At 37.1% G+C, this 24,908-nt stretch overlaps 1 protein-coding gene across 1 annotated transcript in view; it reads right to left on the bottom strand.

Annotated features, from left to right (window-relative positions):
- Positions 1 to 24,908, bottom strand: part of LRRC9 (leucine rich repeat containing 9) — a 133,367-nt gene that overhangs the window by 98,779 nt on the left and 9,680 nt on the right. Inside the window, exons 6-11 of the mRNA XM_030811545.1 lie at positions 23,960 to 24,142; positions 18,061 to 18,216; positions 8,715 to 8,911; positions 7,684 to 7,815; positions 1,153 to 1,329; positions 705 to 822 (exon numbers count right to left, since the gene is read on the bottom strand). Of these exons, the coding sequence (XP_030667405.1) occupies positions 705 to 822; positions 1,153 to 1,329; positions 7,684 to 7,815; positions 8,715 to 8,911; positions 18,061 to 18,216; positions 23,960 to 24,142 (963 nt within the window). The remainder of the gene's footprint in view (positions 1 to 704; positions 823 to 1,152; positions 1,330 to 7,683; positions 7,816 to 8,714; positions 8,912 to 18,060; positions 18,217 to 23,959; positions 24,143 to 24,908) is intronic.

Genomic DNA, 24,908 nt, shown 5'->3' with positions numbered 1-24,908 from the left:
ACAACTCTGCAAAATAGATATTATTATTATCTTCATTTTACAGATAGGAAGAAACAGATTAACAGAGAGGTGAAGTCACATAACTGGTGAGGAGTGAAATCGGGATCCAAATGCAGGAATATTATCATTTTATGTATGTCATGATGTGAAAAGGGTTGGGAAGCGCTGCTCTACACCAGTGTGCTACAGCTGCCTCGTCAAGATGGTGGAGGTCTGAGAAAGATTTGTTGGATACTTGGGGCATCAGAAGTGACCAATGATAAAGCAAGATCAGCAGCAAGATGGGGATAGTGAAGTAGAGAATAAAGAAATGGCAGCAGTAAAAGGAAAGCAATAGCTAGAAAGTACAGTGGAGTTAAGTGACTGAATTACTTCAAGGTGAAGACTCTGGAGAGTTTACAACAGATTAAAGATTTACAGCCAATTTAAAAAGCAGATTTCAAAACCATCAACAAAAGGACCACAATATAAAAATAAGATGCCTAGAAGGATTAAGTAGGGTCAGGCAGTAGTAATTAATGGGCTTACTTTGGTATAATCCAAAGAGGAAAGATGCTATACTTTCCATGTTAACACTCAGCTTTTTGTGAAACAGCAGCAGTTTACTATAAATACGGATAAAAGGATTGGGAATCATGCTTAATCAGTGGCAGAGCTCCACTTGCTAGGAAGAAAGCATTATTCTAAATGACATTTTATGCTACCTTGCTTGTTTCACTCTCTTTGAATCCTTTTTCAAGTATTTGTAGAAGATGATTTTTCTTCACTGAAACTTCAGGATCAAAAACATAAAAAAGGCATTCCAGCATCCTTCGGTAGCTCCTTAAGGATAATTGAAACAGAAAAAGTTTGAGGATTGATTTCACAAAAGCTTAGCCATAGATAAGATAACCGTATGTCCTGCCAGGGATATTTCTCATTGACATGCAATGTTCTAGTGTCATTATCAATAGCTCCCCTGCCTTCAACCTCAAAAACAGGCTCAATGTGGATAAATTATGAGGTCATCCTAGCCATGGGAGATGCATAAAAAGGAAACATTTACTAACAAGGTATATGTATATTTTTAATGCTGTAAACTTTTAAAATAGAAATTTTACAAATACAGTCAAACTTTTGTAAAGTTGTTCCATAAAGAATTCAGCTTCTTACTCTGAATCATGCATATCTTCATTCTCCAAAAACATTTGAAATTTCTCTTGGAATTTTAGTCTCAGAATACGGTTGTTAACTTTAATGACACGTTTTACTTTTACTCCTGTAATACCGTATGTTCTGAAGTCCCAGGCACAAAAACGTGACAGAATTAATTCATAGCAGAAATTAAACCTATGTGGGAATACATACAGAATATACATGAATAACAGATTTTCCTTAAAATGTTTAAGAACAGAAAACTACATATGATAGAAGTTATAGCTCATATTTTGTGTTTTTTACTAAAGATACAGTAATCATATAGTGGCTCTGTTTATTTATTCATTTATTGTACATTTGTTCTGCCTGGAAGACAGGTTGGTTGAGCAATCCTCACTTTCTGAAACACTTTCTTAGCTTCAGGGAAACTACATACGCCTTCCTCTTATTGGCTGCTCTTTCATAATTTTCTTTGCTGAGTCTTCTCAGACAGACTTTTAGATGTTGAACTGCCCAGGGATAAGCCTTTGGCCTTCCTCTTGCTTCCATGAACACTCTCCCTAGATGATTTCACGTGGTTTCTTGGCTTTATATACATCCTGATAAATTATAACATTTTATTTCTAGTCTTGATCTCTACTCAACTTAGCTGGTTATACCCAGACTTGAATATCCAACTACCTACTTGGTATGTCCATCTGCATGTTATAGGTGACTTCAACCTAACACAACTAACACTGCACCCCAAACCTGCTCCTCTGAGTATTTTCCATCTCAGTATATGGCACCACCATTTAACTGATAGCTTAAGTCAAAACCGTAGGAATAATCCTCTCCTTTCTTCCTTACCAGTATCTAATTCTTTTTTTTTTTTTTTTTTTTTTTTTTTGAGACGGAGTCTGGCTCTGTCCCCCAGGCTGGAGTGCAGTGGCGCGATCTCCGCTCACTGCTAGCTCCGCCTCCCGGGTTCACGCCATTCTCCTGCTTCAGCTTCCCGAGTAGCTGGGACTACAGGCGCCCGGCTAATTTTTTGTGTTTTTGGTACAGACGGGGTTTCACCGTGTTAGCCAGGATGGTCTCAATCTCCTGACCTCGTGATCCACCCACCTCGGCCTCCCAAAGTGCTGGGATTACAGGCGTGAGCCACCGCACCAGGCCCCAGTATCTAATTCTTTAGCAAGTCCGCCTGGCTCTACATCTAAAATCCATCCTGAATGTGATCATGTTTCATCATCACCACTGTTACCATCCTAATCCAAATCACCACGATCTCTCATTGGACTACTGAATTAACTTCCTGACAACGAATACGGATGTGAAAGAGGCATTGTCTGCTCTAATGAAGCCTGAACAAGTAAAGCCAGAAATAAAATTTCTAAACTGAAAAGGGCTCTGAAGAGAAGCTTGGGGTAAGGAATGCAAAGGGGACCTACTTAAGATAGGGCCTTGGGGAAGACCTTTCAGAGACATTAAGATAGTTGATCTGAAAATTGGAGGAGGAGCAGGGGCCAGCTGTGTGAAGAAACGAACACTGAAGTGCTTGTTTGCTCTCTGCTGCCCTCACCTGGCCATACGCATAAAATTCCGGTCCTGTCTAGCACAGAACCTAGATTAAGATGAGATTGAAAAACGGATCATTTTGAGAAGGCAGTAAATGATCTTATAATGAATACATTTGCCTTTAATGAAAGATCTAGGTCCTCACCTACATAATCAACCAGGGTCTGAAATGGGTGTGAGCTAAGGTCACAGAGGTGAGCTTCCTGATGGGTAGTCTCTCCTTGAGCCTAATATCTGAGCTCCTAACTTAGGGCATCTATATTTCTCACAAGCAAATACTTAATCAATGCAGCCAGGATCTTATAAATTACTTCTCCCCTAGAGTGAAAGGAGAGCTGCCTAAACCAAACTAATCCCAGAGGAGCTCACAGTCTGGTAGAGGAAACAGATAGGAATAGTGTTGCAATCAAGCATGATGCCTGCTAACCAGTTTAGAGTACCTACAAGTAAACAGCCACATTATCATCTGAGGTGGGGAAGCTACTGCTCCTCCTATAGAGGGATCATTTGCTGGGCCTAAATCTGTCAAATTTCCCCTAAGTAACATGTCCTGGAAGCTTTCTGCACTCTGATAGAAACTACGGCTATAGGTGTTTTAGATAAAGTTTTTGCTATATAGTGGATATTGGGCTTGAAGCTTCTCATGAATGGCTGGAAGGAATGAATAAACAATACCTAGCTTCTAGGCTGGTCCCCCAGGAAGACAGGAGCTATGAAGTGTGATTTTTTCATGGAGATTTTATTTTGCCCAGGAATTCAGCAGCTGAGCAATGATGAAGTAAGGGTGAGGTATGTGAAAGCATTCTGGGTGAAGGAAGCAGAACAAACAAAACCACTTATGTGGTGGAGTACTGCGTTTGCTTCAAGAGCAGTGCGGTACACAGTTCAGCTGACTAAAAGATTTGAACAGAAGTTATGATAGTCTAAAACTATACAGTGGAGAACATTGATCCTTTACTATAGGTGAAGAGTCTGCCAATAAAACAAAACAAAAGCCTTTGCAGCTATTTGTTACCTTCCAAATTACATTCAGACTCTTCACCTACAGTAGAGGATTCAATATTCTCCACTGTATGGTCTCTAAACTAATCATAACTCCTGTTCAAATCCTTTAGAGTCAGCTGAACTGTGTACCTTACCCTCATTCATTCAGTGGTACTTGAAGGTATAAACATTCACAATGATATATATCAATGACTAATATATTCAGTTACACAGAAAGATGCCTACACATTTTGTTAATATACAATAATGTGCTCATTTAGCAAATATAGGCTACACATGTTTTTAAATGTTTGAAGCTTAATCTAATCTATTAAAATATACTTTATAATCCTAGATAAAGGTTTAATAAATACTTTTACAGGCTTACTGACTTAAATCAACAGTTTCAAAACTCTGTAAAACAGAAAGTTTCTGCTTATGTAGCTCCTTGAGATAGTATAGCATGAAATCTTTATAAAGAGGCAGATTAATTACTGAAAGTCATTATATACACCAAAGCAAAACTGTTGTGTATCTATAAAGTGATATGGAAGCTTCAACTAGTAAATATGTACTGGACTATTAATCCAGCCCCATGCTAGATGTTATCTCTTATAAGGCACACAAAACATCATATCTTCCCCAAAGGAACTTATAGAGTCACTTATATATTGTTTTGTGGTATTTTAAAGGTTTTTTTTTTTTAGTTGTAAATACACTGTATCTATAACCAGGTTGACAGCTTCTCAGGCACAAGGACAGCATCTTTTATGCTTTGGAGCCCCTACTTGATAAATGTTTTTTTTTGTTTTGTTTTGTTTTTGAGATGGAGTCTCGCTGTGTCGCCCAGGCTGGAGTGCAGTGGCGCAATCTCAGCTCACTGCAAGCTCCGCCTCCCGGGTTCACGCCATTCTCCTGCCTCAGCCTCTCCGAGTAGCTGGGACTACAGGCGCCCACCACCACGCCCGTCTAATTTTTTGTATTTTTAGTAGAGACGGGGTTTCACCGTGGTCTCGATCTCCTGACCTCGTGATCCGCCCGCCTCGGCCTCCCAAAGTGCTGGGATTACAAGCGTGAGCCACCGCGCCCAGCCAATAAATGTTGTATGATGTCAATGGGTAACTCAATTGGCGACACATCAGTAAATAATACAAATCTATAATAATAAAGGTATAGTAGCAACAATCCACTCAACTAGCATGTCTCTATAAAATAAGATTTTTTTAAACTGGAAAATATAATAATTTTATTTCATAAAAGAAATGAAGCTAAGAGATAATGACATACAATTAGAAACATGCAGTGTTTTGTTGTTGTTAAAGACATAAAGATAATTTTAACAGAAAATCTTTCAGTCCTAGTTCTACTGAAATACTTTTTATTTAAATACTGAATCCTTAGCCTTAAAAATATTAATAGGAGAAGTCAGTGTTTAAATAAAACAACTAGAAATGTAGCATAGCAATTTAAAGCACTCAGTAGTTATTTCTTAACATATATAAAAGATCAGAGGAAAAGTAGCCAAACTTGCAGTATGCTAAAACTAAAAAACAGTCCTTTAAATTCTGCTAACATATATTTGATATATTCCTTAAAACAAACCAAGGTTACTCTTATTAAAACCAAGTAAACAGGTTAATGCTAATCAAAATCCATCAAAGCTATCTAATTTACTATCAGGCTGACATAGTTATCTAAATGGCTTTTTGGCCATTTTGCTTTTACATTTTTTTTCACTAATCCACTTGTTGCAAAGAGTTTCCTTTGCAATAATTTTTTTTTTATTATTATACTTTAGGTTTTAGGGTACATGTGCACAATGTGCAGGTTTGTTACATATGTATCCATGTGCCATGTTGTTTTGCTGCACCCATTAGCTCGTCATTTAGCATTAGGTATATCTCCTAATGCTGTCCCTCCCCCCTCCCCCCACCCCACAACAGTCCCCGGAGTGTGATGTTCCCCTTCCTGTGTCCATGAGTTCTCATTGTTCAATTCCCACCTATGAGTGAGAACATGCGGTGTTTGGTTTTTTGTCCTTGCGATAGTTTACTGAGAATGATGTTTTCCAGTTTCATCCATGTCCCTACAAAGGACATGAACTCATCATTTTTTATGGCTGCATAGTATTCTATGGTGTATATGTGCCATATTTTCTTAATCCAGTCTATCGTTGTTGGACATTTGGGTTGGTTCCAACAATTTGCTATTGTGAATAGTGCCGCAATAAACATACATGTGCATGTGTCTTTATAGCAGCATGATTTATAGTCCTTTGGGTATATACCCAGTAATGGGATGGCATTTAAAAAGAAACAGAAATAATTTTTAAAAATCCTGTTTGGAGCTGGGCACAGTGGCTCATGCCTGTGATCTCAGCACTTTGGGAGGCCAAGGTGGGAAGATCACTTGAGGCCAGGAGTTTGAGACCAGCCTGGCCAACATGGCAAAACCCTGTCTCCACTAAAAATACAAAAATTAGCGGATGTGGTGGCATGCACCTATAATCTCAGCTACTCGGGAGTCTGAGGCAGGAGAATCGCTTGAACCTGGGAGGCAGAGGTTGCAGTGAGCTGAGATCGGGCCACTGCACTCCAGTCTTGGGGATACAGCGAGACTCTATCTCAAAAAAAAAAAAAAGATCCTGTTTAGGTTGAGTGAATATAAATGTGCACCCAGTAGAGACACACCATTCAGTTTTTGTACTTGAAAAATCAAGGCCTTTACTTGTTTACATGGGAGCTGGATGAACACCTTTTATATCTTTGCATATAAAAATCAAATAATGTGGTTAAGCAAACAGTAGTAACTGCTGGGCAAATGGATGTACTAATACAAAGGAAAGTATTTCAAAAGGCCTCTTTTTCCCTTGCGAAGAGCTTCTTACACTTTTCCATCAGAGTTCTCCCAAGACCTTTGAGAAGCTTTTACTCACAGAGGTGAGAAAAAAGCCATGTCTAATAGAAATCAGGGGACTTGGTTTAAAGTAACCCATAACAATAACAGTTTTTTTCTGAAAAGTTAGTGTAAGTTTTACATTCTACACTATAAAAATTAGTATTTATTTTGACATTGACTTCAAGTAAAATCATGCTCCAGGGTTATGTGCCAAGTCCATTCTATAGTTTGACATGTCTCCTGGTGTATTTCCATGTACCCAGTTCCTACTGTGTGGCTCTAGAGCAATCTTTCTCTGTTTCACAGGCTCTTCAATTCTGAAAAAATGACTCAGAAATGTGAAAGTGATACTTAACAATATTTTTCTTCAAGACTTTTTTTAAGGGTAGTTTGAAATTGTGCCCCTCTAATTGAAGCAACACAACCACTTCCTAGTATCTACTAGTAGGCCTTGGTTCTAAAGCCTGGCTGTCTGCTTTCTGCTTGATTCTGGTGTCTCTCCATTTTTGTTGATACAAGCTTTTGACCTAATTCCTGGTATAAGCATATACTTTATGCTAACAAGTAGTGTTCGTGTGCACCCTGACTGTAGCTATCTCTAAACGGTGGGTTCCACTCTGACCACAGACCTACAGAAGATTTGCTAGACAGTCTTCTCCCATGTTGGCAACCTCCTGTTGCCAATCCTGCTTTGGCATTCCTGCTCTGTTCCAGTTTCTCAACCAATATTCAGAATGATGCACTATATCCAGTCCAGAAACAAACACTATAAACATATATAAAAAATTAAAACGATTATAAACTATTTTTTTCTAAATTATATTCTGCTCTTGGGCTAAGGAAAATCGGGTAAAGAGCAATGATAAACCATTAGGATGTCTTCAAGGTTGGCTCATGGTAATGGCATTAACAGAAATGTATAGGTGGAAAGTAGTTAATTTTCAATTTTCAATAGATGCCTGCCAATTTTCAATAGATGAATATTCTGCATGAGAAATGTTTCAAAAATGGGACGTTTTAAGATTTTATAAGTTGATATTCTGGTTGATGATCCTGAGTACTTAAGTTATTTTTAAAGCTATACTAAATTTCTAACAGATTTACCAGTCATCAGATCGAGTGCCTTCTTCAAAATGGAAATTTCCCACAGTCTCTAACTCAATTAACAAAAGTGGGATCAATAAGCCATGACTTTTCTTCTTTTGTTTTACTTCAATATGATAAATTGCTTCAATTCTATTGGAGAGAAAAATACATACAGCTATTAGAATGATCTACAAATCACAACATTAAAACTTATGATAGTTTTTTTTTAACTGATGTTAAAACACAAGTCTTCCTTTCAATGGATAAGGAAAGCTTGGTGTTAACAGTTAAACCATGTCAAAGACATTTTGTTTTTGGCAATTAAAATCACCTTTAATTTTGCTACTCTCAGAATATGTGAAGGCTAGAAGACTATCCTTGCTCTACCACTTACAGCTTTCAGATCTCAGACATGTCACTTGGACTTTTTATGCCTCAGTTTTCTCAGTAAAATGGCAATATTCATAGTCCTTCTTCCTAAAACGGCTGTTTTGAGAGTTATATACAAAATACATGTACAGATCTTAGCAAAGAGTCTGGCACAAAGCAAAAACCCAATATATGTTACTATTATTGCTAGTATTATCACAGGGCACACTAACTTATCCACTTAGTGCCTTAATAAATAAAAAAATTCACAGTCCTTGCTAAGCCTTCTTGCTTTACATTTCTAATTGATAACTGAGCCTGAACTTGTTTCTACTGTGTATGGGCTTTGCCAGGTCTCATCTATTTGGTGAGTTTATGCACCAGCAGAGGCTCTGTTGTTTTCAGTTTGCAGACACTAGAGCAGTGATATGACAGGAAGCCACTGGGGGGAAGCTTACTGTTCCTAATTAAGAACTGCCTCTGCAAAAAACTGTAAGCCAGCTTTTAACCCATGATGCTTATATGTACTAGGAACTAGTACTAAGAATATATTTCATGCTTTACTTCATACTGTAATTGTTCACACTCCTGAAGAAGGGAACTAGGGTCAACTGATGGCCCAAAACATTCTGATTCTCTCAGTTTCAAATCTGAACAACTAGATAATTAATTAAACATACTCATCTAGTTTTTTGTTCCAGAATGTTACCCTTTCATTCAAGGCATTTAGTTTGGTCAATATCTTCTGTTGAAGACTTGGTTCTTCAGTGACAGTTTCACAACTCTTCAGTGTTTCAGGATCAGTTACTTTACTGTTATTGGATCCATCACTGTGCCCTTTGCCCGAGCCCTTGAGTTCAGCCAGTTCTCGTTCCAACTGTGAAAAACAATGTGTCAGAGGGCAAAATAAAAATAAAACATGGTCTAGGCAAAGTCGGAATTCAGATATTAATTTCTAATGGGATCTATTAAACAAATGTCTAATTTAAATGAACAAAGTGGAAATCTAGGTAATAAACAGGCCAAATTTCATAAAAACATGCCAAATATGTGATTTCAACTTAGGTGCAAATTCAGTCAGCCAGTTTCTCTTGACCAAGTGCCGACCTTAACCACTTCAAACAGGGCAGTCTCTCAATTGAAAATAAGCAAAGCAACAGATTTTCAAATATTTTTAATAAGTTCGCCTCTATTAAAGCCAGAGTAAAATTAAAATAAATACTGATTTTAGTACAAATATTTAAAATTCAAATAACATAATTTTTAACACACCTACTTTTCAATTTTTCAGTATTTTTCAACCACTTTGGTGTTCTGGAAAAAAATAACTATTAAAATGACACAAAAGCATATATATAGGGGTGCACATTTTTCCTTTTGTCTTAGTCTCTTACATGACTCAGCACAGCACTGGTCTTAAGATTTTGTTATTTTGGGGTTTTTAAATTTATCATAATGAACTTTTTGCATTAATTTGGATATTTTAAAAACGTTGCATTGAATATTATTTATCTTGATTACTTAAGGTTTTTGGGTACCCCCTTAAATTCTGGGCCTACAGCAAGAACCTCTTTTGTCTAACTTTAATCTCAGCCTTATGTAATTTAAGGATAAATTGTACTGAGGGGGGGCCAAGATGGCTGAATAGGAACATCTCTGGTCTGCAGCTTCCAGTGAGACCAGTGCAGAAGGCGGGTGATTATTGCATTTCCAACTGAGGTACCCTGTTCATCTCAGTGAGACTGGTTAGACAGTGGGTCCAACCCATAGAGGGTGAGCGGAAGCAGGGTGGGGTGTCACATCACCCAGGAAGTGCGAGGAGCAGGGACCTCCCTCCCTTAGCCAAGGGAAGCTGTGAGGGACTGTGCTACCCAGCTGGGTTACTACGCTTTTCCCACTGTTTTTGCAATCTGCAGATCAGGAGATACCCTCGTGTGCCTATACCACCAGGGCTCTGTGTTTCAAGCACAAAACTGGGCGGCTGTTTGGGCAGACACTGAGCTAGCTGCAGGAGTATTTTTTCATACCCCAGGGTAACCTGGAACCCCAGCGAGACAGAATTGTTCACTCCCCTGCAAAGGGGACTGAAGCCAGGGAGCCAAGTGGTCTCGCTCAGCAGGTCCCACTCCCACGGAGCCCAGCAAGCTAAGAACTACTGGCTTGAAATTCTCACTGCCAGCACAGCAGTCTGAAGTTGACCTGGGTCGATTGAGCTTGGTTGGGGGAGGGGTGTCCACCATTACTGAGGCTTTAGTAGGTGGTTTTTCCCTGACAGTGCTAAGGAGGTTGGGAGGTGTGGGCTAGGTGGCAAAGTGGCTGTGGTCAGACTGCTTCTCTAGATTCCTCCTCACTGGGCAGGGCATCTCTGAAGGAAAGGCCCCAGTAAGGGGCTTACAAACAAAACCCCCACTTCCCTGGGACAGAGCACCTGGTGGAGGGGGTGGCTGTGGGTGCAGCTTCAGCAGATTTAATCATTCCTGCCTGCCAGCTCTGAAGAGAGCAGCTAATCCTGACAAGAGGGATTCGCCCAGCACAGTGCATCAGCTCTGCTAAGGGACAGACTGCCTGCTCAAGTGGGTTCCTGACCCCTTGCCTCCTGACTGGGAGACACACCCCAACAGGGGTCGACAGACACCTTATACAGGAGAGCTCTGGTTGGCATCAGGCCAGTGCTCCTTCAGGATAAAGCTTCCAGAGGAAGGAGCAGGCAGCAATCTTTGCTATTCTGCAGCCTCCACTGCTGATACCCAAGTGAACAGGGTCTGGAGTTGACCTCCAGCAAATTGCAGCAGACCTGCAGAAGAGGGGCCTGTTAGAAGAAAAACTAACAGTCCGGGCACGGTGGCTCACACTTGTAATCCCAGCACTTTGGGAGGCCGAGGCGGGCGGATCACGAGGTCAGGAGATCGAGACCACGGTGAAACCCCGTCTCTACTAAAAAATACAAAAAAAAATTAGCCGGGCGTGGTGGTGGGCGCCTGTAGTCCCAGCTACTCGGAGAGGCTGAGGCAGGAGAATGGCGTGAACCCGGGAGGCGGAGCTTGCAGTGAGCCGAGATTGCACCACTGCACTCCAGCCTGGGCGACAGAGCAAAACTCCGTCTCAAAAAAAAAAAGAAGAAGAAAAACTAACAAACAGAAAGCAACAACATCAAGATGAACATAAAGGACCCCCACACAAAACCCCATCCAAAGGTCATCAGCCTCAAAGATCAAAGGTAAATAAATCCCTGAAGATGAGGAAAAAACAGCACAAAAACGCTGAAAATTCCAAAAACCAGAATGCCTCTTCTCCTACAAATGATCACAACTCCTCTCCAGCAAGGGCACAAAACTGAACAGAGAATGAGGCTGATGAATTAACAGAAGTAGGCTTCAGAAGGTGGGTAATAACAAACTCCTCAGAGCTAAAGGAGCAAGTTCTAACCCAATGCAAGGAAGCTAAGAACATTGATAAAAGGTTACAGGAACTGCTAACTAGAATAACCAGTTTAGAGAAGAACATAAATGACCTGATGGAGCTGAAAAACACAGCACAAGAACTTCATGAAGCATACACAAGTATCCATAGCTGAAATCGATCAAGCAGAAGAAAGGATATCAGAGATTGAAGATCAACTTACTGAAATAAGGCATGAAGACAAGATTAGAGCAAAAAGAATGAAAAGGAATGAACAAAGCCTCCAAGAAATATGGGACTATGTGAAAATACCAAATCTCTGGTTGACTGGGGTCCCTGAAAGTGATGGGGAGAATGCAACCAAGTTGGAAAACACACTTCAGGATATTATCCAGGAGAACTTCCTCACCCTAGCAAGACAGGCCAACATTCAAATTCAGGAAATACAGAGAACACCATTAAGGTACTCCTTGAGAAGAGCAACCCCAAGACACATAATCGTGAGATTCTCCAAGGTTGAAACAAAGGAAAAAATGTTGAGGGCAGCCAGAGAGAAAGGTCAGGTTACCTACAAAGGGAAGCCCATCAGACTAACAGCTGATTTCTCTGCAGAAACCCTACAAGCCAGAAGAGAGTGAGGGCCAATATTCAACATTCTTAAAGAAAAGAATTTTCAACCCAGAATTTCGTATCCAGCCAAACTAAGCTTCATAAGTGAAGGAGAAATAAAATCCTTTACAGACAAACAAATGTTGAGGGATTTTGTCACCACCAGGCCTGCCTTACAAGAGGAAGCACTAAATAGAGAAAGGAAAAACCAGTACCATCCACAGCAAAAACATACCAAAATATAAAGACCAATGACACCATGAAGAAACTGCATAAATTAATGTGCAAAATAACCAGCTAGCATCATGATGACAGGATCAAATTCACAGAAAGCAATATTAACCTTAAATTTAAATGGGCTAAATGCCCCAATTAAAAGGCACAGACTGGCAAATCGGATAAAGAGTAAAGACCCATTGCTGTGCTGTATTCAGGAGACCCCTCTCACGTACAAAGACACACATAGGCTCAAAATAAAGGGATGGAGGAATATTTACCAAGCAAATGGAAAGCAAAAAAGAAGCAGGAGTTGCAATCCTAGTCTCTGATAAAAGCAGCTTTACACCAACAAAGATCAAAAAAGACAAAGAAAGGTATTACATAATGGTAAAGGGATCAATGCAACAAGAAGAGCTAACTATCCTAAATATATATGCACCCAATACAGGAGCACCCAGATTCATAAAATAAGTTCTTAGATATCTACAAAGAGACTTAGACACTCACACAATAATAGTGGGAGACCTTAACACCCCACTGTCATATTAGACAGATCAACAAGACAGGAAGTTTACAAGGATATTCAGGACTCAAACTTAGCTCTGTACCAAGCAGACATAATAGACATCTACAGAACTCTCCACCCCAAATCAAGAATATATATTCTTTTCAGCACCACATAGCACATATTCTAAAATCGACCACATAATTGGAAGTAAAATACTCCTGAGCAAATGCAAATGAATGGAAATCATAACAAACAGTCCCTCAGACCACAGTGCAATTAAAATGGAACTCAGGATTAAGTAACTCACTTAAAACCCACACAAAAATATGGAAATTGACAACCTGCTCCTGAATAATACTGGGAAAATAACAAAATTAAGGCAGAAATAAAGAAGTTCTTTGAAACCAATGAGAACAAAGAGACAACGTACCAGAATCTCTGGGACACAGCTACAGCAGTGTTAAGAGGGAAATTTATAGCACTAAATGCTCACAACAGAAAGCTAGAAAGATCTAAAATCGACACCCTAGCATCACAATTAAGAGAACTATAGAAGCAAGAGCAAACAAATTCAAAAGCTAGCAGAAGGCAAATAACTAAGATCAGAGCAGAACTGAAGGAGGTAGAGACATGAAAAACCCTTCAAAAAATCAATGAATCCCAGAGCTGATTTTCTGAAAAGATCAACAAAATAGATGGACCACTAGCTAGACTAATAAAGAAGAAAAAGAGAAGAATCAAATAGACACAATAAAAATGATAAAGGGGATATCACCACCGATCCCACAGAAATGCAAACTACCATCAGAGAATACTACAAACACCTTTACACAACTAAACTGGAAAATCTAGAAGAAATGGATAAATTCCTGGACACATACACCCTCCCAAGACTAAACCACAAAGAAGTTGAATCCATGAAAAGACCAATAACAAGTTCTGAAATTGAGGCAGTCATTAATATCCTACCAATCAAAAAAAGTCCAGGACCTGATGGATTGACAGCCACATTCTATCAGAGGTACGAAGAGGAGCTGGTAGCATTCCTTCTGAAACTATTCCAAACAATAGAAAAAGAGGGACTCCTCCCTAACTCATTTTATGAGGCCAGCATCATCCTGATACCAAAACCTGGCAGAGACACAACAAAAAAACAAAATTTCAGGCCAATAACCCTGATGAACATTGACGCAAAAATCCTCAATAAAATACTGGCAAACCAAATCCAGCAGCACATCAAAAAGTTTATCCACTACGATCAAGTCAGCTCATCCCTGGGATGCAAGGCTGGTTCAACATAAGCAAATCAATTAACATAATCCATCACATAAATAGAACCAATGACAAAAACCACGATTATCTCAATAGATGCAGAAAAGGCCTTTGATAAAATTCAACAGCCCTTCATGTTAAAAACTCTCAATAAACTAGGTATTACTGGAACATATCTCAAAATAATAAGAGCTATTTATGACAAACCCACAGCCAATATCATACTGAATGGGCAAAAGCTGGAGGTGTTGCAGAAGACAAGGATGCCCCCTCTCACCACTCCTATTCAACATAGTATTGGAAGTTCTGTTCAGGGAAATCAGGCAAGAGAAAAAAATAAAGTGTATTCAAATAGGAAGACAGGAAGTCAAATTGTCTCCGCAGATGACATGATTGTATATTTAGAAAATCCCATAATCTCAGCTCAAAACCCCTTAAGCTGATAAGCAACTTCAGCAAAGTCTCAGGATACAAAATCAATGTGCAAAAATCACAAGCATTCCTATACACCAATAATAGATAAGCAGAGAGCCAAATCATGAGTGAACTCCCATTCACAATAGCTAGAAAGAGAATAAAATACCTAGGAATACAACTTATAAGAGACATGAAGGACCTCTTCAAGAAGAACTACAAACCACTGCTCAAGGAAGTAAGAGAGGACACAAAAAAATGGAAAAACATTCCATGCTCATAGATAGGAAGAATCAATATTGTGAAAATGGTCATACTCCCCAAAGAAATTTATAGATTCAATGCTATTCCCATCAAGCTACCATTGGCTTTCTTCACAGAATTAGAAAAAAACTACTTTAAATTTCATATGGAACCAAAAAGGAGCCTGTATAGCCAAGACAATCCTAAGCAAGAAGAATAAAGCTGAAGGCATCATGCTACCTGACTTCAAATTATATTACAAGGCTACAGTAACCAGAACAGCATGGTACTGGTACCAAAACAGATATATAGACGAATGGAACAGAACAGAGACCTCAGAAATAGCACCACATATCTTCAATCATCTGATCTTTGACTAACCTGACAAAAACAAGCAATGGGGAAGGGATTCCCTATTTAATAAATGGTGCTGAGAAAACTGGCTAGCCATATGCAGAAAACAGAAACTGGACCCCTTCCTTATGCCTTATACAAAATGTAACTCAAGATGGATCAAAGACTTAAATGTAAAACCCAAAACCTTAAAAACCCTAGAAGAAAACCTAGGCAATACCATGCAGGACATAAGCATGGGCAAAGACTTCATGACTAAAACACCAAAAGCAACGGCAACAAAAGTCAAAATTGACAAATGGGATCTAATCAAACTAAAGAGCTTCTGCACAGCAAAAGGAACTATCATCAGATTGAACAGGCCACCTACAGAATGGGAGAAAATTTTTGCAAGATACCCATCTGACAGAGGTCTAATACCTAGAATCTTAAAGGAATTTAAACAAATTTACAAGAAAAAAACAACCCCACCAAAATGTGGTCAAAGGATACGAACAGACACTTCTCAAAAGAGACATTTATGCCACCAACAAACATATGAAAAAAAGCTCATCATCACTGGTCATTAGAGAAATGCAAATCAAAACCACAATGAGATACCATCTCATGCCTGTTAGAGTGGCGATTATTAAAAAGCCAGGAAACAACAGATGCTGGAGAGGATGTGGAGAAATAAGAACGCTTTTACACTGCTGGTGGGAGTGTAAATTAGTTCAATCATTGTGGAAGACAGTGTGACGTTTCCTCAAAGATCTAGAACCAGAAATACCATTTGACCCAGCAATCCCATTACTGGGTATACACCCAAAGGATTATAAATCATTCTACTATAAAGACACATGCACATGTATGTTTATTGCAGCACTATTTACAATAGCAAAGGCTTGGAACCAACACAAATGCCCATCAGTGATAGACTGGATAAAGAAAATGTGGCACATATACAACATGGAGTATTATGCAGCCATTAAAAAGAATGAGTTCGTGTCCTTTGCAGGGACATGGATGAAGCTGGAAGCCATCGTTCTCAGCAAACTAACACAGGAACAGAATACCAAACACCATATTTTCTCACTCACAAGTGGGAGTTGAACAATGAGAACACATGGACACAGGGAGGGGAACATCACACACCAGGGCCTGTTGCGAGGTGGGGGGCAAGGGGAGGGAGAGCATTAGGACAAATACCTAATGCATGCGGGGCTTAAAACCTAGATGACAAGTTGATAGGTGCAGCAAACCATCCTGTCAAATGTATACCTATGTAACAAACCTGCACGTTTTGCACATGTATCCCAGAATTTAAAGTAAAATAAAAGCAACAACTCTATATGGGAAAATATATATAAGTGGAAATTTACTATTTATCTGTACTCCTCTATAATAGATATATCCAGCTGTTAGAAAATAGATTAAGCATATTCATTAAAATATATATATTTGTATATATCTATAGCCATTATTTTTCTCATCTGCAGATTTTACTTAATACATGCATTTGCACATGAAAATAGCGGATATAAAATGATATCCATATATTGATCTCTTGTGATTTTTATGGAAATCATCTTTTTTATTATTAATCTTAATTAAATTTTATTAATGTTTTACTTTAAGAATATTTTTCTAATTATAATAAGAACTGCTCACTTTAAAAAAGCATTAAATATATTTCAAATCCTTGGTTTTTAATATTAATAGCTACACACTATTCTGTCTTGAGTATATAACTCTTATTAAACATTTAGATAGTTTCCAATTTTTTAATTATTAGTGCAATGATATATATAAATATATATATATCCTTTTATATACACATATTTACAATAGAGTGCTAGAAGTAGATTTACTGGGTCAAAACCTCAGCATTTTTAGGCTGTTATACATATGACCAAAGTTACACTCCCATAAGTGGTACTAGTGTGTCACATCCATCTTCACCAGCCTGAGTACTGTCATGTGTCATACTTTGACAGTTTATAGGTGAAACAGTTTCTTGTTGTCTTAATTAACATTTGGAGAAATTAGTCATCAAATTGAGGTTTTTTTTTTTTTTTTTGAGACAGAGTCTCGCCTGTCGCCCAGGCTGGAGTGCAGTGGCGCAATCTCGGCTCACTGCAGGCTCCACCCCCAGGGGTTCACGCCATTCTCCTGCCTCAGCCTCCTGCGTAGCTGGGACTACAGGTGCCCGCCACCTTGCCTGGCTAATTTTTTGTATTTTTAGTAGAGACGGGGTTTCACCGTGTTAGTCAGGATGGTCTTGATCTCCTGACCTCTTGATCCACCCTCCTCGGCCTCCCAAAGTGCTGGGATTACAGGCGTGAGCCACCGCGCCTGGCCAAATTGAGTTCTTTCAAATGCTTATTTGTCATTTTTATTTCTACTCTTGTAAAATTCTAGTTTATGTACTTTGCTCAATTTTTCTATTTAGACATTTACCTTTTATTTTGTTTTACATATGAGCACCTTTATATTCTAAGGATATTGACCCTTTGTCCATCATGTTTGTTGAAGGCATTTTTTCAGATTTTCATTTGTTGTTTACATTTATTAATGATTTTAAATACAAAAGCATTTCACTGGTTTTTAAAAAATCAAATCTACATTTTATTCCTTTGTGATTTCTAGTATTTCTTTAATTTAGCGGGCTGAGATCAGATAAATATATCCATCTATATATTTGTTCTTCAGTTTTTCATGTTTTCATTTTTATATTTAATTCTTTTTTTTTCCTACTGGTATTTACATTTGGTAAAGTGCAAATGAAGGAGCCACCTCTCCAGCTCCCAAATAGTTTGACTATTTTTGTAACACCATTTGTTGAATAATCCATTATTTCCTCATACTGACAGGAATTATTATATATACAAGATTCTGTTTTGAGTTAAATAATGCTTACTCTTTCAGGGTCTACTTTTAGTAAAGGAATTTAAAAGATATTGCATGCTATCTTATCTAACGGTTTTCTTAAGATATGGCCACTGGAATTTTACATTATTAAATCTTACAGTTTTCTTCACAAAGCTGAATAATTTTACTCGTTCTTCTGGCAACTTTTGTAATTTGCATTTTCGATCATTCAGTTTTTCAAGGTCTTCATTAAGATGCCTCTGAAGGGTTTTTATACGCATATTGTAATACATTATTTTTTTCATTGCTGTGGTCTGAAAGTAAGAAAGAAAACAACAAAAAATTAGCTAAACAAATTATAGGCAATTGTTAGTGGTATTATATAAGTACAGTATGTTCTATATAACAATTTAGATGATTTGCATGCTTAGTTACTAATAATGATGATAGCTGGAGTGGCAATAGCTACACAGAATTCTATATTTAAACTTAATAAAAAATATAAAATTCCAAAGATTTTCTTTGTGAGGCATAAAGTGTGAGGCATATTCACATTTATTTCCAGGATAACAACATACAGAGACTACAGATAAAATTTAATGTATAAACTAGTATAGGTGATGAGGTAGTACAATCACAGCAAACATATAACTCATTATTCCTATTTGATTAACTCAGGGAATAAAAGAGATTAATAAGAATTAAAAGCAAATATAACATTACTCAATTAGTTTTTTAAAAGCATGGCTAAGGAATATAATTTTTTTCAAATGTATAAAAGAATGTTTGTTAGGCTGAGCAAATTACTAAATGTCTATCAAATCCATTTATCTTGAGTTCCTTAATAACAATGCATCATTCAGTTATTAATAAATTTATCATGATAAATTGATTAAATCCATAATTAAGAAATGCACCAGCTAAATGGTGTTTGAGAGTTATGTTAGTTAAAAAGAACTATCTGAGGAGACCATAAACAAATTTGAGGCATTATAAAAAATCTGACATGGTTTTGTTTACCTGAAATAATGAAAGCAAATAAATTGGAAGGCTTTTACACTCTTAGACATATATTTTCTACAGATGCAGTCTTTTCTTATGAAATTTACTTAGTATGGAGTGGATAATCAAGATCCTAATATAATTATCTGGCATAAAAGACAGAATAGGAACAAATACATAGTATGGTGAGAGGCCAAAATAATTCTCTTTCCCCATGCGTATTATGAAGTACTGCAACTGAAATCACCAAATTCCCCTGCCAAAAATAAAACAATTATAACAAAGAACAGTTAAGAAAAAAAATCGTTTTAAGATCATGATAAACTGATTAAATATCTCTGATAAAGAAAAGCTTAATTTCTGAAGTGCAACTGAGTTAAAAGAAAAAACTGTAACTTAAGAAATGGGAAATGGTGTTTCTTGATTTTTTTTTTTCCTATTTGGAGACAATAGGAAATCCAATACAAAATTCTGTGGGTCAGTGACAGCTAAAAATAATTCTAATAAATTCTTAAATCTAAAACAATAGGATATCCACATACAGAAGAATGAAACTAGACCCCTATCTCTCAACATATACAAAAATCAACTCAAAAAATGGACTTAAAAGTAAAACTTGAAACCATAAAACTACTAGAAGAAAAGACAGAAAATGCTTCAGGACATTGATCTAGGCAAATATTTTATGACTAATACTTCAAAAGCATGGGCAACAAAAACATAAATAGACAAATGGGACTATATTAAACTGAAAAGCTTCTGCACAGCAAAAGGAAACAATCAACAGAGTGAGGAGACAACCTATGGAAGGGAGAAAATATTTGCAAACTACTCATCCAATAAGGGTCTCATATCCAGAATATACAACGAACTCAAACAACTCAACAGCAAAAAAACAAAAAGCAAAAAAACCAACACACACACACACACACACACACAAATAATCCAACCAAAAGGTGGGCAAAGGAACTGCATAGACATTTCTCAAAAGACACCATACAAATGGCCAATAGGTATATGAAAAAATGCTCAACATCACTAACTAACCATCATGGAAATGCAAATAAAAATCACAATATAATCTCACCTAGTTAGAATGGCTATTATCAAAAAGACAGAAAAAAAAAAGAGACAGATGCTGGCGAGGATGCAGAGCAAAGGGAACTCTTTTTTTTGGGGGGATGGAGTCTCACTCTGTCGCCCAGGCTGAAGTGCAGTGGTGTGATATCCGCTCACCGCAACTTCTGCCCTCTGGGTTCATGTGATTCTCCTGCCTCAGCCTCCTGAGTAGCTGGTATTACAGGCACCTGCCACCATGCCTGGCTAATTTTTATTGTATTTTTAGTAGAGATGGGGTTTCACCATGTTGGCCAGGCTGGTTGCAAACTGCTGACCTTAAGTGATCCGCCCACCTAGGCCCAGAAAACGGAACTCTCATATGCTGGTAGTAGAAATGTAAATTAGTACAGCCATTATGAAAAACAGGATGGCGTTTTCTCAAAAAATTAAAAGTAGAACTTCCATAGGATTCAGCAATCTCACTTCTGGGTATTTATCCAAAACAAAGGAAATCAGTGTATCAAAGGGATACCTGCACCCCCACGTTTACTGCAGCACTATTCGCAATAGCTAAGATTTAGAATTAACCTAAATGCCATCAACAGGTGAATGGATAAAGAAAATGTAATATATATATATATATCACATTACACACACACATGTGTATATACATGATGGAATACTATTTAACAATAAAAAAGAATTAACTCCTGTCATTTGTGGCAACATGGTTGAGCCTGGAGGACATTATGTTAAGCGAAATAAGTCAGGCACAGAAAAATAAAGACTGCATGTTATCACTCATGTATGAGAACTAAAAACATTTTTTGAGCTCATGGAAGTAGAGAGTAGAATTGTAGCTATGGGAGGCTGTAGGCAGGGTAGTGGGGAGGAGAGAATGGGGAGAAAGGTTTGTTAAGGGTGTAAAATTACAGCTAGATAGGAAGAATAAATTCTGGTGTTCTGTAGCACTGCAGGGTGAATATGGTTAACTATAATGTGTATATTTTCAAAAATCTGGAAGAAGGGATTTTGGATGTTCACGACAGAAAGAATAAATGTTTGAGGAGATGAATATGGTAATTACCCTTATTTGATCATTATACATTGTAAATGTGTATTGAAACACCATTGGGTATCCCATAGAATACATAGAATTATTATGCATCAACTGTAAATAAAAGGGAAAAAATAACACAACAAGAGAACATGGGATGGAGTTAATTTGGTCAGATAAAATACAAGATGCCAAATTAAATTTGAATTTCAGATAAACAACAAATAATGTTTTAATATACATAATACTAAACTTACTTATACTTATTTAATTATCCCAAAACATCTTTATTATTTATCTAAAATTTAAATTTAACTTGGAATCCCCCTAGGTGGGGTAAAAAAAAGATTAAAACATACTAGTTTTATTTTAATTTTTTTGAATAAGCAATATACTCACATTTCAAAAACCAAAAAATTTCATTTATACAATGAAAAGTGTACTTCCCACTTAGTTTCCCATCTTCTCAGTTGCCCCATCTTCCACAAAAAACGACTGATTTTAGTGTCTAGTATATCTTACCATAGTTTCAACTTTTTCTAATTTATTAGGAATGTACCTATATCTTCATATAGAAACAAAAATTATGATATTTTACTATTTCTAAACTTTTTCAAAATCACTTAGTATGTTATAACAATAAATAAGAGTTATCAATAAAGGGTTTTTTTTGTCCTTGTTTGAGAGTATATAGTAAGATTTTGGGGAAAGAGGGAAGACTATTTTATAAACTGTAACTATATAGCAAATCAATTTTGTAGGCTGACCACATGCAACTTGCTTTTTGTATTTGGACTTTAAAAAATTAATGTCAAAGTCACATTCAAAGATTTTGGTGGAATTCCACACCTGTTAAAACAAACTTTTAAGAAAAAGAAATTAGACTAATTATAATGCTAAATTCAGTTGCATGTTTGTACTAAGACAAAATTTGATCCCTTTGCATCTTAGGTAGCCAAAAAAGAATTCAAAGTCATAAACAGAATTATATTCAACTATAGTTTCATAGCACTTATTTTTATACTACTTAACAATTAAAATGGGCTTTTATGTACATTAACTCATTGGCTCCCCAAAACAACCCTGTACTGAAAAGCAGATACTGTTTTTATCATCTTCGTTTCAGTTCAGAAAACTGAGCTCTTCAGTAGTAGCACATTCAGTTGGGGGCTTGAATCCAAGTCTTCTGATTTGAATCCATATGTTCTTCCCTCTGTCTCACACTAACTTTGGTGGTCCTCCTGGTAGGTTCTGACTTTACCTGCCACTTGTAGTTTACACAAACTAGTTCACAGTCCTAGGTGAAAATCTGAAGAATCAACAGCCCTCTGTTCAAGAGTTTATCACAAAGAACTGCCACAACTTGTCTCATGCATAGTAGGGAAGAAAGCATTTTAGAAATCTATATCAATCCATAAATTAAAAATACTTTGAATTTGAAAATCATTTTGGTCTGAATCAAAAGTTGGACTATAGTATATATCCTATTTGTGCCTTAAAAGGTAAAGGGAGGATAAATATTTTACAATAAGAAAATGAAATATAATGACTTAATTTAAGATGTCAGAAACTGTCTAACAATTCCTTTTTTTGTTCTTTATGCTACTCCTGACATTTACAAGACTGAACCAAATGTATGAGAATCTCAGTCAGAATGAACCTGCCTCTCTTAGTTCTCCTTTTCCGTCTCCTCTGCAGGCTCCTCTTCTACCCAACATTTAACACCCAAGTGACACACTTTCTCTTCTATACCATTCCCTTGGTGACTCATCCAGTCCACGGCTTTAAGTACCAACTTTCTGCTTTCAATTCTCATATTTTAATTTATACCCCCAATCTAGGAAACTCTCCTACATAGTAGACTCATATATCCAACTACTTACTGAGCATGTCCCCTAGGATATTCAAAAAATTGTTCAAACTTTACATGCCTAAAATTATCATGATTCTAAAATAATGATTCTTCCTCCTAAACCTACACCTCCCATACTCTTCCTCATGTCGTCAAATAGCAACTTACTCTTTGAATTGCTCCAGCCAATATCTTGGAATTATTCTCTACTTCTTTCCTCTGTACTTAATATCCAATCCATCAGTAAACCCAGATAGGTTCCATCTTGTAACTGCTACCAGAATCTGACTTCTTACCACTTTCTCGATGAACACCATGCATTGAACCATCCACATTGCTCGTCTAAGTTACTGGAATAATCTTCTAACTAGTCTCTCTGCTTTCAACTTTCCCCCTCTAACTCTCTATTCTTAATCCATTATTCAAAAGGATCCTTTTAAAACATAAGTCATCTTAGTCCCACCTCTGATCAGAATTTTCCAGTGGACCCCATCTCCCTCAAAGTAAAGACCAAAGTCCTTACAACAGTCTACAGTCTCACATAATCTGGCCTCTACCACTTCTGTCTTCATCTGTTACTTCTCTTCCCTTGATGTTGTCAGCTACTTAAACTTTCAGAGAATCACAAACCATCTTTAATTAGATTAAAATCTACCTAATCTTTGGTAGACTACCATAAACCATAGATATTTTCTAATTTTGATATGTAATATTCCAAAGGAGAAGTGGTTGTTACATTTCTGTTATTTAAGCTTTAATTTATATATATATATATATATACACACACATACATATATGGCAGTAGTCTATTTTTAACACTGATTTTTTTTCAATTTCCTTCTTGTTTTGTATAGATTAGAAACATTATTATTCTATTATTTCACCTTCCAGTACTGTCATCAAAATTAAGATTCTAGTATTATTATTTATATACTTTTATGTGTAATATCCAGTTCACTAAGGCAAAAGTAGACTTGGCAACAAGAACTGAACTGATAATCCTACCTACCGTATGTGGACATGGCCAGAAAGAAGCCGTTAACTAATAAAACTGAAATCACAGATGCCTGATTAGGGATGTACTTACATCTGCCAGTTCCTTGATTTGCTTTGCTGACACATCCAATGTGTCAAATCTTTGAAGGCAAGGCAAATGATACAATACATGTGTGGAATAATTACACAGAAGACAAACTGGATTGGTTTTATATTGAGGGTCATTCAGACATAAATCCTTTAAGCAAGGCAGCCTGGTTAAGTTCGTGAGTTCCTAAAACGCCAGCAAAGATAATGTTCAGTTAATTTTGACTGTCATTTCTAAAGGCAGTATTTGAACACCTAGGATCAGCCATAGTCTAATGTATTCTAATTATGCGCTTAAATACATTAAAGTGATTTAGATGCCTAAAATATTTCTCTCTATTGAAAAACAAGCTAAATTCCTGAAGAAAACATCAACAATAATTAAATAACACGCTATACCACTATTCCTTTTAAATATTTACTAAATCATGTATTCCAGCTGGAACCTTGAAGCCAGTGATGTGAGCACATTTATTCATTAATATGTTGCTTCCCCTACACAGCCCCTCTTGCTAATTGCCCCCAGGATACCTGTAGGTCTCTGCTTTCTTCACCCCTGTTTCCTATACTTATCACCTAGAAACACTCCTCTTCATCCTCCCTGCCTCCAGATCTGCTCTACTCATTAAAGGCTATGGGATCCCCTGTTCATTACAATCACCATGGAATTCCTGATTTTTGTTTTTTTTGTTTGTTTTGTTTTTTCCATAAACACCTGTTTTACCTATTATGGTCAACTAAAGCCTAACTTTCTCTTGAGGGCCTCAGTTTTCTCACAACCTATGGATGAGGAGGGATTGATGATATGCACTCTCAGTCCAATGTTTCTCCTTATTTTTTCCTGATGTTTAAGTCATTGTTTATACTTTATTTGTCATCTGGCTCTTGATTAACTCTTCAGTCTTGCCTCTTCCTGTTTAAACCCTAATATTTTATGATTTATTCAATATTGA

The sequence above is a fragment of the Nomascus leucogenys genome, chromosome 1a (genome assembly GCF_006542625.1).
Source record: "Nomascus leucogenys isolate Asia chromosome 1a, Asia_NLE_v1, whole genome shotgun sequence".
Taxonomy (NCBI): Eukaryota; Metazoa; Chordata; class Mammalia; order Primates; family Hylobatidae; genus Nomascus; species Nomascus leucogenys.
The sequence above is the reverse complement of the archived record's forward strand: the minus strand, read 5'-3'. Positions and strand labels throughout refer to the sequence as shown.